The sequence below is a fragment of the Urtica dioica genome, chromosome 8 (genome assembly GCF_054948205.1).
Source record: "Urtica dioica subsp. dioica isolate 48M chromosome 8, U.dioica_male_clone48M_v1_H2, whole genome shotgun sequence".
Classification (NCBI taxonomy): domain Eukaryota; kingdom Viridiplantae; phylum Streptophyta; class Magnoliopsida; order Rosales; family Urticaceae; genus Urtica; species Urtica dioica.
This window is the reverse complement of record NC_142763.1, coordinates 34,732,669-34,745,432: the sequence shown is the minus strand read 5'-3', so window position 1 is coordinate 34,745,432 and position 12,764 is coordinate 34,732,669. Positions and strand designations below refer to the sequence as shown.

General features: G+C 34.3%; 2 protein-coding genes and 1 pseudogene across 2 annotated transcripts; 1 reads left to right on the top strand and 2 right to left on the bottom strand.

The window, feature by feature from the left end:
* Window positions 1-204: 204 nt before the first annotated feature.
* LOC149389467 (uncharacterized) lies at window positions 205-753 on the top strand. The gene has a single exon (XM_089622633.1). It carries the CDS (start codon window positions 205-207, stop codon window positions 751-753), a length of 549 nt encoding a protein of 182 aa, XP_089478759.1.
* Window positions 754-6,466: 5,713 nt separating this feature from the next.
* Window positions 6,467-7,159, bottom strand: LOC149389466 (uncharacterized; annotated as a pseudogene).
* Window positions 7,160-11,203: 4,044 nt separating this feature from the next.
* On the bottom strand, window positions 11,204-12,372 carry LOC149389465 (uncharacterized). The gene has a single exon (XM_089623677.1). It carries the CDS (start codon window positions 12,232-12,234, stop codon window positions 11,341-11,343), a length of 894 nt encoding a protein of 297 aa, XP_089479803.1. The 5' UTR covers window positions 12,235-12,372; the 3' UTR covers window positions 11,204-11,340.
* Window positions 12,373-12,764: the final 392 nt, after the last annotated feature.

Here is a 12,764-nt window from a genome sequence, read left to right as displayed (position 1 = left end):
AGATGATATCACCTCTTTCTTCATCGAAACTATGGAATCAACCGAGGTTAGTAACTTGGATTTTTATTATTATTTTGGTTTGAGATTTGGAACCACAGGAATAATGTGGCGGCGGGTCATGACAAATGGACTCGGGGTGAACTCGTGGCTTGGGCTGCCGGGTTCCTCGAGGATATTCGTACGGCCGAGGGGGAATCGTTGCCGATGGGTAAGGGCCGGGAGGCGCTGATTACAAAGTGGCAGCCCCCACCCATTGGCACGTTGTCTATCAATGTTGGTGCGGCCATCGATTCGAGGGACGGGAAGTTCGAGACCGGATGTGTTATCCGGGACCACCGGGGATGGGTTATCGCGTTTGAAATCTTGGTTAGACACGGCGGGTTCCCTCCCTCGCTTGCGGAGGCCTATGCCGTACTTGGCGGGGTGCGGTTAGCAGCGGAGCTCGGGCTGAATCGGATTGAAGTGCAATCGGATTTTCTTGGGGTGGTCCGAGCGGTGAATAGCGAGACGGTCCCTGCTACGAAACTTGGGACTATCGTGGAGGATATTAAGGTTAGATGTCATGCTTTTACTAGTTGTGGTATTTCTTTCATTCCCCGTTCTTATAATCTTGCGGGTCATAATATGGCTAGGTATGCTCTTCTTTTAACTCGGATTCGCGATGGTTGGGGATTGTCCCACCTTGCGCTATGCGAGATGTTATTCATGATCAAACTCTTTGATGTAACCACGGTATTCATCTGCCAGAAGTGAAGGTTTATAATAGAATTTGTCGCGTGGTGCCGCCCACGTTTTCAAAAATAAAAATAAAAGCTTCCGTGGTAAAAAATTTAGAAATATGATTCCTACAATTGGATTAGGATTTATTGCTAAACTATGAGCTCTTCAATACCTTACGACCAAAATATAATAAGTCAAAATTAATCCATAACTATAACTATATGCGTTGGTACAAAATACCCTTGATAAAATATTTTTTCTTTTCTTTTGTATTTACTTTTGTTATTTAATTAATGGTCACAATTTACGTTTGATCTATGAAGTAAAAACAAATGAGAAATCTAGAAAAAAAAATTGGTTTAAAGAATTTGCAAATTCATTTGAAGATTTATTGACATGAATGTTAATAAATCTTTAAACAATTCTTTGAAATTCTTTGAAGACTTATCAACATCGTTGCCAATAAATTTTCTGGATGTCAATAAATCTTCAAAGAACTTTCCAGAATCGTGTGAAGATTTATTGACATTTACGTCAATAAAATGATAAAATATCAATAAATCTTCAAACGAATTTCAAAATTCTTCAAAAAAATATTTTTTTCTTCTAGATTTTCCAAAAAAAAAAATATTTCTTTTCTTTAACTTCCCATATCAAACAAAAATGATCTCTAACTTTATTTTTGCGACTATTAAGTAAATAACAAAAGTGAATATAAAAAAAAAGATATTTCATTAAGGGCATTTTTGTACCAACACATATAAGGAAGCCATACATTTAGATTAATTTTGACATTGAATTTTGGTGCCAAAGTATTGAGGAGGTTATAGTTTAGGAATAATCACATTGAACTAAAAAATTAAATGATTTCCAATGGTTCGGAATATATCGATTAAATATATGTTGTATCACTAGTCATTCAATGTATACATAGTATTTCAATACAAACATTAACTAAAAATTTTATTTCTCCAAATAAAAAATCTTCAAAAATTTACATTCATTTTTCAAAACATCTTTAAATAAATATTATAAGTTCTAAATTATTAATGTCACGAAAATAATAAAGTAGACACATTTTTATTAATAAAGTAGACACATTTCTAATTCATAAAGTAGATACTTTTTTATTATTTTTATTATTTTCATGAAATCATTAAGTTGAAACTAATAATACTCTACACGTTTTTATGTTTACCCAAAATGTTATTTTTGTTATAAGAAGACTTTTTCATCAAATTAATAATTCAAATATGATGGAGGGTGAAACATCTTTTTTATATATTTTATTTTATGTTTTTAACCCTACGAAATAAAATACATCAAGTTAAACAGTTGAACTAAATATACCAAATTATATATTTTCTAATGAAAATTCTTACCATTGAAAATAAAGAAAATATATAAAGAAGTCTTAGGCTCCGTTTGGAACCCGAAAAATAGGAGGGAAATGAAAATGGAAATCCCTACTATTTTACTTAGGTTGTTTGGATTGAGAAAAATAGGGTGGAAAAAAACATATGATGGAAAATGTGAGGGAAAATGTATAACTAAAATGAGGATTTTATTTTCTTTTGAAAATCAAATGAAAAATGAGAATCTCTCCAAATTTGTCTATGAGGGGATCACATTTATGTATCTCGTCCAGGGACCGAGCCAGAACAGCTCAATTGGGGGGCTTATTTTTTTAAAAAAAAATTAGAGGGGCTAATTAAAAAAAATCATGGTAAAAATGATTTTTTTTAAATGATTCAAAAGTGTTAATTTTTAAGGTAAAAATGTAAATTTTTTTTAAAATAGACAAAAATGTAAATAAAAAATATTTGAGGGGGGCTAATAAAACAAATTCATGTTAAAAATGAATTTTTTTAAAAAATGTGTCAAAAGTGTAAATTTTTTAGGGTAAAAATATAAAACTTTTTAAAAATGGGCAAAAAATATAAATATAAAAAATTTAGGGGGCTAATTAAAAAATTTCATCGTAAAAATGAATTTTTTTTTTTAAAAAATTGGTCAAAATTTTACATTTTTTAGGGTAAAAAATGTAAATTTTTTTAAAAATTTGCAAAAAATGTAAATAAAAAAAATTTGAGGGGGGGTTGGAGCCCACCCTGGACCTGAGTTAGCTCCGTCCTTGTTCTCATCGTTACTTTCCCGTCAATTTTCTCTCATATTTTCCATGAATTCCAAACACAATTAGAATTTTGACTTTTTCTATTATTTTCTCTCACATGTTTCATTTTCTCTATTATTTTCACTTTTTCTCTTATTTTTTGGATTTCAAACGGAGCCTTAAAGTAGTGTGAATAATTATTAGAATTAATGACATTTTTGGCCCCTCGTCTTTGACCACTTTACATGTTGAACCTTCATAAAAAAAACTGTCATTTTGATCCTTTATGATAATCAAATTTTTAATTATAATCCTTCTGTTACTTTTGGTGTCAAAATAGACAAAAAATGCTTACGTGTCGAATAAAAAGAGTAAAGTTATTAAAATGCCCTTCTCATCTATACAACTTATTTGTTTTTAATAACAAGTTTTGTTAAATAAAAAAAAAAAAGGAAGAGTCAGCGTTTGTAGCACACATACGCAAATTGAGGACTCTGAGGGAGGCGAAACCATCGGCGATGACGGCGAGATCGGAGTCGGTGACGCCGGGGTAGAAAGAGCGAGAGACGGACTGAGAGAGGTCGAGCTCGTGGAGGTCGGAGAACCTGGCGGCGATGCGGCGGAGCATGTGAGGTCCGGCGCGAACGGAGAGCTTCTTCCTCTCGGCGCTCTGCAACTGAAGCCACCGCTTGCAGACCAGACCGAACGCTTCCTTGTCCTGATCGCTCTCAAGCTTCCCCAGAATTAATCGCAGCCCGTCGTCCCTCAGCGTTTTGTTGATTGATGTGAATTTATTAAATTTTCTTATCTTCATCCCCCTAGGGTATAATTATGAATTCCTAAAATAAATAAATAAAAAAAAGTCTGAAACCCCAAGCCAAGACAGATCTACTGTGATTGAGCTCAAATTCCTCAGTATTTTCACACTCTGGATTAGATTCATCGACATCTGATTGTAAAGTTTTGGTCTTTCTTTCTCTCTCTGCAGACTCTGCTTTGAAGCTTGGGAGCAGTGAACAGTAAGAAGAAACAGACAAAGAATGGGTTACTTGTGCGATTTCTGCGGCGACCAACTGTCGATGGTGTATTGCCAGTCGGACTCGGCTTGCCTGTGTTTGTCGTGCGACCGCAACGTGCACTCGGCCAACATCCTGTCGAAGAGGCACTCTCGAACGCTCCTCTGCGAGCGCTGGAACGCCCAGCCGGCCACCGTGCGCTGCTCCGGTGAGCGCTCCTCTCTCTGCCAAAACTGCGACTGGCTCGGCCGGGGTCAAAATGGAATCAAAGGCTCGGGAACCATGGAAGTCGGTGGTTCTGACGAGAGAGAGAGAGACAGAGAGAGATGGCTTTTATTTTTTTTTTATTAATATAATGCTAATTTACTGTAATACCCTTCTTTAAATTAACGCGTGACAGACACGTGATCATTTTTCGCTTATTTTGACATCAAAAATAACAGAAGGGTTGTAAATGAAAATTTAACTATCATAAAGGACCAAAACGACAATTTTTTTTATGAGGGTTCAACTTGTTAAAGTGGTCAAAGACGAGGGGCCAAAAATATCATTAATCCTAATTATTAAGAATTATGTACAAGAATACTACACTTTCCTCTACTAATCACTATGTTTATATTATAGAGCCCATATTTCAAGATGGAAAATGAAAATGTGACGGAACATATGGTGAAATCTCTCGTCTGTAAATTTGCTTACATTTTTTTATTTATTTACTTTTTCTCAAAAAACTAAAAACTAAAAATTTCAATAAAAATTTTCCTTTTTACTTACCTTTCTTCATGCTGTCGAGAATTGTTTTATTATCTCCCTCAATTACAAATTTGATGAAACATTGCAAAAGCTAGCCAATTTAACTTGTCCCACATTAGTTACCCAGCTTCAATCACTGACTCAACACTCATTCACTTCTCCAATATCGATGTGTATAACCATTCCCACCGCGGGTTGAGAAGACGTGAAGGAAACACCGACATTCAACTTCAGACGAACCCTAGCTAGTGGCGTCCCTGCTCTGCCTCTTGCTTTGCCAGTGTGGCCATCTCGCCTGCATTCCAAATTTAGTAGAACTTAGCCCTAATCCTCAGAGATAAAGAAAGTTTTTTTTTTTTTTTTAAATTATGATATTTTACGGAAGACACTACAACAAATGTTCCGTTTGTCAACAGAAGAACTCGCAAGAAGCTCCTTCACATCCTCTTCTCTTGTGTTGGAGAAAAATTCACCATCTCCCTCCTTTGAAAATCTATACTTATAAATTCTTCTTTAGGACCGACCCAATAAATATTGGGATCTTAAGCAAACTTTGAGAATCAGGCCGTTAAACAAATTCGTCGCAGTGCAAGCGTGTTTGTAAAGGATTTTAGGAAAAATAATGAAAAGTCGCAATGCTATAATTTTGTGTGACGGATGAATTCCTATAAGTACTAATTGCTAAGCTTTTTTTTTTTTTTTAATTCTAAATTGGGCCAACAACGTCAGCAGTTATAATGAGCCTTATTTAATTTTAAAGGACCAACAACAATAAAGACAAAAAAAAAGGAAAATGAGTCTTATTTGGCGAAAATTCGAGGCTCATCTACCACTCAACATTACAACAACAAATTCGGGGTCTTTTCTCTGCCAAATGTTAAGGTCTTTAAGCAGTTGCTTAGTCCGCTTCAGCTTCACGGTTGGGCATGCCCTGTTGAGAAATACCAAGCTCTTAATTTTGAGGTTGTGGGTCCCACCATTGTTTAGATAGATAGAACTCATTGATTAAAATCATGAAGAAAAAGAAGAAGAAAGGAAAGAAAAAGAAAATAGAGATGGAAGGAGAAACATGTAATAGAAAGTGATGGATAATAATCAAAAGGTGAAGAAAAAGGTAAAAAATGGAACATTCAAAAAGCAAATAGTGAGTGGGAAGTGGGAACTCAAAAGTGATTCTCAATGCCAAGTGCTCCATTGTCCTGAAAGATCCGACAAACAAAAAAAACGAACAATTTTTTTTTTTTTTTTTTTTTGAAAAGAGAACTCAACCTGAAAGAAGGAATTGCTAGAGAATGTTTGAAATACCATCGAACCGTAAAAGTCACAAAAGACCTACAAATCTTCAAACCATTGAAAATATTTGGTATTGTTCAGGCATTGTCCTTTTCACCATACCGTAGTTGTTGAGAATTGGATAATTGCCCAATTTTATGTAGAGATAAACATCTATGTCTCATTTCTTGTTTTCAAATCAATCCCTTATCTTAAATTGTATGTAAATGTGTGGCATTTCAAGGAGAAAAACAAGAAAATGACATAGCCTATCATTCTATTAAGGGCCGATTAGGAAAATAACCAACTTAAACGTTTGACATTGCCAAGTAACCAACGTTTGGTAAATCTTAAGTAAATAGTCATTTTCATATATTTACAGACGTAAATATTAGATAAAGTCAATTTAATTACTTAAATAGGCCATAGTCCACGCTTCTTTTATTGTCACATTTTTCTAAATTGTTATTTAAAAACAAATTGTTGCAACTAATCAATTCTCAAGCTTTTTTGAAATTCTAAATTGACAAGTTACTTATTTATTCAGGCATTGTCCTTTTCACTGTACCGTAGTTGTTGAGCATTGTCATTTTCATTCTTCGAGATCTTGAACGCACATCTCCAATTTCTGAAGCTCTTTTTGTGTGCTCTCTTTGATTTTGTTGTCTGAGTTCTTCGTCTTCTGGCGTACAAGAATTTTTAGTGCGACTTGAACGCTTTCGAATTCGTTGACTTCCTCACAAACAACTCTCTTGGAATTCATCAACTTGAAAAAAAGGGAGTTCTGTGACTTTGGGCTGGAAATGAAATAAAACAAAGATTCAAACACCACGAGAGTGATGGATTCGACCTCTCAACATGATAACAATCTCAACACTTTCTTTGGCTGGACTTGAAACCTTGCTTTTGACCTTGTTGAGTGCCTTCTTAGCCAATTTCCTAGATGCCATAATTAATTTCTTGAGCTCGGCTGAGATTGCCACGTCGTCTCTTGTGCCGATTCTTTAGATTGAGTCAAGGCGTTCTTGGTGGTGTCGCACAAATCCAAGATTCTAAGAAATCTGTCCAAGAGCTCATCCACTAATTTTTTATTCTGCTCTTTTGACAAGGCTTGTTGGTTAAGCGGCAACATAAGCAACCGATCCACACAATCGTGTTTTGAGGTGACCGATGAAAAAGAGGCCTCTTGTGAAGAACCCAATCTTCGCAATTGCTCGTTAAATTCAGGAATAAGGGGGTGTTGATTTGATGGAAAACTGTTTGAGCGAACATGATAAGCTACCATTTTATTTGGTTGTAAAGTTCTTATCAAGAGAGAAAAGAGCGAGAGCGAGTTAGTAGTACGATTGAAATTTTTAATTTAGTTTTGAGGTTGCTTGTTTTCATTTGGCATAAACTATATAGTCGGTCAGAGGCTAAATAAAGGAGAGAGAGAGAGAGAGAGAGAGAGAGAGAGAGAGAGAGAGAGAGAGAGAGAAGAAAAAGAATCTCAACACTCTCATCTCAACCAATGACCTAAGTGCATCTAGGGCTACATGATTCAGATTTGGATCTGAAAACAACACTTCCAATCATGTTTAAGCTATGTATGTCTACCACCAAGCCTTGATCAAGACTATCTGACATGAATAATTAAAAAAATGGCAATCTAACAACGTAGTCAATTTCAAACGTGATTTTAAGAATTTAGCTAACGTTTGGTAAATTTTTTAATCTAGCCATTTGCTAAAACAAACGGATAGAAAATGTCAGAAATACACTTGTGTAGTGTAACTCATAGAAACAAACTACTAGCCGAAAAATAAAGTCAATTTACTTACTTAAAAAGGCCATAGTCCACGCTTGAGATTTAAATTTCAGATATTTAAAAGGTAATTCATTATTGATTATATTATAGAAAAATAAATTAAATATTGATTAATATAAGTAATGAAATTCTGTCACATGCGTGTAATGAAATATTGATAAATTCACGAATTCGTATAAAATCTGACTGACTATTAGCTTAGTTACGATAATTTTTTTTTATTTATAAATCGTCAGTAAATTTTAGTCAAATATCGTTAATAGATACTGATTTGCATAATTTTATATTTTTTTTTTCTTGTGGATCGTTAGTAAATTTCCGTTCATTAACGTTAATATATGTTTGTTTTGTATGATTTCAGATTTTTTACTTCTTAATCACCATAAATATTCGTTAATTTTTGTTTATAAGCTATGCCTTTTTTTTTCATATTTTGGGCTGTAACAATTCTAATAGTTTTTTCGATGCCTACTATAAACGTTTTTCATGCATTCAAGATAAAAAAAACAAAAAAAAACATATGTACTCCCTAATTAAGGGGGTATATTCATGTGGATTAAAAGATGAAGTCAATGAAAATTAAATTAATCAATCAGAGCAACTAATTGAACTACAAAATAAGATAAAAAAATTATTATGGAATAAATTCATATAACGTCTATTAAAACGATGATATTTCAAAAAAAAAAAAACGTTGGTTACATGCTCTTCATCTGATTTACAAAGAGATATTATATATGGAACTAAGCTTTATTCCATAAACTGTTATGGAATAAAGCTTTAATACACGTCATCTACCGAATTTTACATAAAAGATAAACAGGTAATTTGCTATATAAATAATAAAGTCACGTCATCAATTGTGACTTAAAAACTTAGTTGAAACGTTAGATATATTACAATTATAACATTTCAAGTGGTTTAATCCGTATAATTTTTCATAAAAAAAACTATCACTGTAAACATCTTCTTAATTTGTAATTAATAATTATCTGATATATCGAGCAATTAAGTGAATAATAAAAAAAAAAAAAAAAAAATTTGCAGCGCACGAGCGACGCGTTAACACGTTGGAGACAAGGAAGAGGAATCCACATAGTCATATCGCTTCAGAACGAGACGAGATATTATATATCCACTCGTGCACATGCATAATATATGTAAATTACAAAAGGTGATATATGCTATATGTTATATGACCTGTAATTGTGTCACACATATGTTTCATAACTTGAAAACAACAATATTTATTGTGTAGGAACTCGATGTGGGATTCGCATTGGGCTCTTCACCGCGTAGGTCTTCTTATTTCTTATCTCTGTTTTCTTGTTTTAGATTTTTTATCGGCCATATAAGACAAGTAGAATCTTGACAGACTGGAAAAATTTATGGCTGTTCATGTTTATGTGGCCTATTGATAACTCTACTTTCATATGTACCAAGAGCTATATAAGATCACATGGATTGATTAACTAGATCTTACTAATCTTGTGACTTGTCCTAGTTAAAAGATGGATTAGATGTTTTAACCAGGGTTAAGGTACCAAAGTCGAAGTGATATTTGTGGTGGTACGATAATACTGAATATTGGTTACTTGTAAAAATACAGCCATACATTTCAGAGAAATTTATCATATCTACTGACAATATTTTCGAATTTTTGACGGAGATTTCATGAAAAATTTAGTACGAAAAATAATATATATTAATAATACTGATAATAATTCAAATAAAAAATTCATAGGTTTTTATCTTAGAAAATTTCTCTCTGAAATATTTTTGAACCCCCTCCCTCAAGTTAAAGAAGTAACGGGTTTACCATTTTTTTATTTTAAAGATTGTAACGTTGTTTAGGTTTAATTCGGCAGAAACTGTTATTACAGTTTTTTACCCAGTAACTATTGATAAGCGGTTAACTGTTGGTATTTAGTTCGCATACCCTCGTATTTCAAACTTTGGTTATTAAAATGATTGAAATCTCTCCTAAATCTCTATGGAATTTGCAACGAATACGTAACTTTTGCTAACTTTGTCAAGTTATGTTCTTATTACGATAACTTTTGCTAGCTTCTACGTAAACATTGATTATTTACTACCTTAATTTACCAACTTTAATCTTTTTTTTCTACCTTATTATCCCAAGTCTCGTGTAACAAACACCAATCTCTTACGATAAATTACTTTCATTTGCATTATATTTTGAACTAATTAGTAAATATATGTCTATAATTTTTTCTCAAAAAAAAAAATGTCTATATAATTTAACAGGTTATAACCTGCAAACCCTAGAGTTCACACGGTTATCTTGGTCTATTAATAACTTGAAACTATGTGTCATAAAGATTATGTCTAGAAATATGCGTGTGTGTGTGTGTGTGTGTGTGTTAATAAGTCCTGGCTAAATACAGGTAAACTTTGCCTGTTCACAGCTTAATTGGCTTTTGATTGATCTGGATCTATAACAACTGTTATTACCTAAATATGAAAATAATCATATATATATATATATAACTTAGGGTGGTGTCATAAAACTTAAGAACTATGACAAGATCAGTGCTGGCACATGGTGTTACAATAATTAAGAACAATGACAACTACCATCACAAATCCTATTATTGACTGCTTAATACTAATTATATGGTTCGTGCGCGGGTTTACGACTAAGACTAGACTTCCATGATTTTCAAAATCGCATAATCAAACAAATAAAGGCAATGTGACTAGTGAGAAATAAACATGTTTATAATGATAATTGTTCATATTATGTGCAAGTTGCATTTTTATGTTAGAATAGAAAAATAGACCATATTATTAACGATTACCAACCAAATATAAGCCACGTTAAATGATGCTCCATAATCTTTCTAACCAGTTGCATTATGTTGAATAAAAAAGAGATTAGTCAGAGATCATTGAGCGAGCCAAGATGATGATTAACAGTTTCTTCAAGTTGCATAATGTTGAATTATAAAAGTAACGATATGAGATTAGGCACGCTGAATTATACCATTTGTTTCCCAACAAAAAGACAACCAACATGGGTTTTATCTCATGAACCATGTGGAGAGTCGAGGCTATCTATTTTCTGATCATAAATCATATTGCTAATAAATATGCCAGTTTAGCGAGGCAATTGGAGATAATATTGCTTGATTAATTCAAGTTGCACATAATCGCATGTGATGTCCAACACCAAAATAAATTAACGTGACATGACGTGTTTAGTGGTTAAATTTAAAGTTACACAAATATGATGACGACATGACTAATTAGTCAGTCATCTTTTCCCCAATTTTTAGGGACATCAATTATAATATATATTTGCATCAAATACTAGTATTTTCTTGATCAATTTCCGGGACGTACTTGACGCATGCCAATTAATAAAACCATAAGTTAATGAAACATGTCAATTTACACATACCTGATTAACGAACGGTATGTCAAATTTAACATTCGTATATCAAAATGATTATGAAGAGGACTTAATTAACAAAACAGTTTATAAAACTTGAAAACGAAAAAAAGAAATACAACCAATATTAACTTGAAGAAAAATACATTACTGTGCAAATCTTGTACAACTTTCATATTAAAAATGAAATCCATTACATCAAAATTTTGGATTTCCCTTCCATCATTACATATGATTTTCTTATCTAGTAGTTTAGGATGTTGAGAAGGGCAACTCTAGTTTTGATCAAACGTCTAAACAAACGCTCAAGTCTTTCCTCAAAGTCTTGTGCGCAAGACTCCAAACTCTGAAGCTCGTTTTGGACGGTCTCCACATGCGTAGCATTCTCAAACTTGCTCGTCTCAAAGCCTTGCAACGCTTCGTCGACATTCGCGAATTCGTTCACTTCGACTTCCTCTTCGTTGCAACCGACTTTCTTCTTGTACACCAACTTGGAAACCAAGGACCACCCTCTAGCCCTAGATTGCGTCTTCATCCCCGAGACAAAGCAAAGCAAGGACTCGAACACCGAGAGAGTGACCGCCTCAACTTCCCGTAGGACACCAAATAAGGCCATCGTTTCGACGCTGTCCTTGTTGGGGGGAAGAGAGACGGATTTTGAAGATGCTTTGGAGTTGCTGTCCAAAGCCTTGCGAACTGCCTTTTTCACGACCTTTCTTGAGGCGAAGTACTTGTTGACCTCGCTCCCGAGCCCAACTTGATCGCCCCCGGATCGCCTCCTCCTCCGCATGATAGATTGGATTTCGCGAGCGCACTCCTTGGTGTGAAGTGTGGCATCTTTGGCAGTGCTACACGTGTCCAAAAGCCTAAGAGAGCCGTCAACAAGTTCGTCGACCCACTTCTCTCCTCGGCCACGCACAAAGGCTTGTTGGGTCATGGGCAACTGGAAAACCTTCTCGACACAATCATGCAAGTCTTCGAGTCCGCTCATCTTGTGGCTTATCGAAGATGAAGAAGAGAAAGCTGAATCGGAAAACCCTAATTTGTGCAAATGCTCATCGCATTCTTGGAAAAGCGGGTGTGGCCTTGTTGGAAAGCTATTGGAACGAACATGGTATTGAGATTTTGAAGGAGCCATTTTTTTTTCTTTTCTCTTTGCTCTTTCTAGTTTGATTTCAAGGAGAAAGAGAGAGAAAGAGAGATGTATGAATGGAATATTAGTTTATTATATGTGTTTAGCTTTTCTTTGCTTTTCCCTTCACAATCCGAACTACACATTATATATAGCCCATAAGGTGAAGGAGACACTAAGCATCTTTATTGATCCAACTATTAATGCAAATTAGTTACAACAAGAATATAAATAATGTATTTTGGCATATTTGGATCTAAAACACCATCAGAAGCTTATCAAGCGGTGTTCAAGCAGTGTTCCCCGCCAACCCTAATGAACAACTCATAAGCCTGAATATATTAATGGAAGGAGATCCAAGTGTATCTTTCCCCCACGAGAGGCTGCTACATAAACCCACATATATGATACCCCATTTAGAAGCCTTGGCATGTTTCCATCCATATATTCTCGGAAAGTGTTGCCCTAATTATTTCCTCATATTTATGACTGGGCTCTATTATTGTTGGGTTTTGTTTTTTGCTTAAGCGGTTGCT

What these genes read in the sequence shown, in the direction of transcription:
- LOC149389467 (XM_089622633.1), top strand. Translation starts at nt 205, where the DNA reads ATGGGTAAGGGCCGGGAGGCGCTGATTACAAAGTGGCAGCCCCCACCC.
- LOC149389465 (XM_089623677.1), bottom strand. Translation starts at nt 12,234, where the DNA reads ATGGCTCCTTCAAAATCTCAATACCATGTTCGTTCCAATAGCTTTCCA.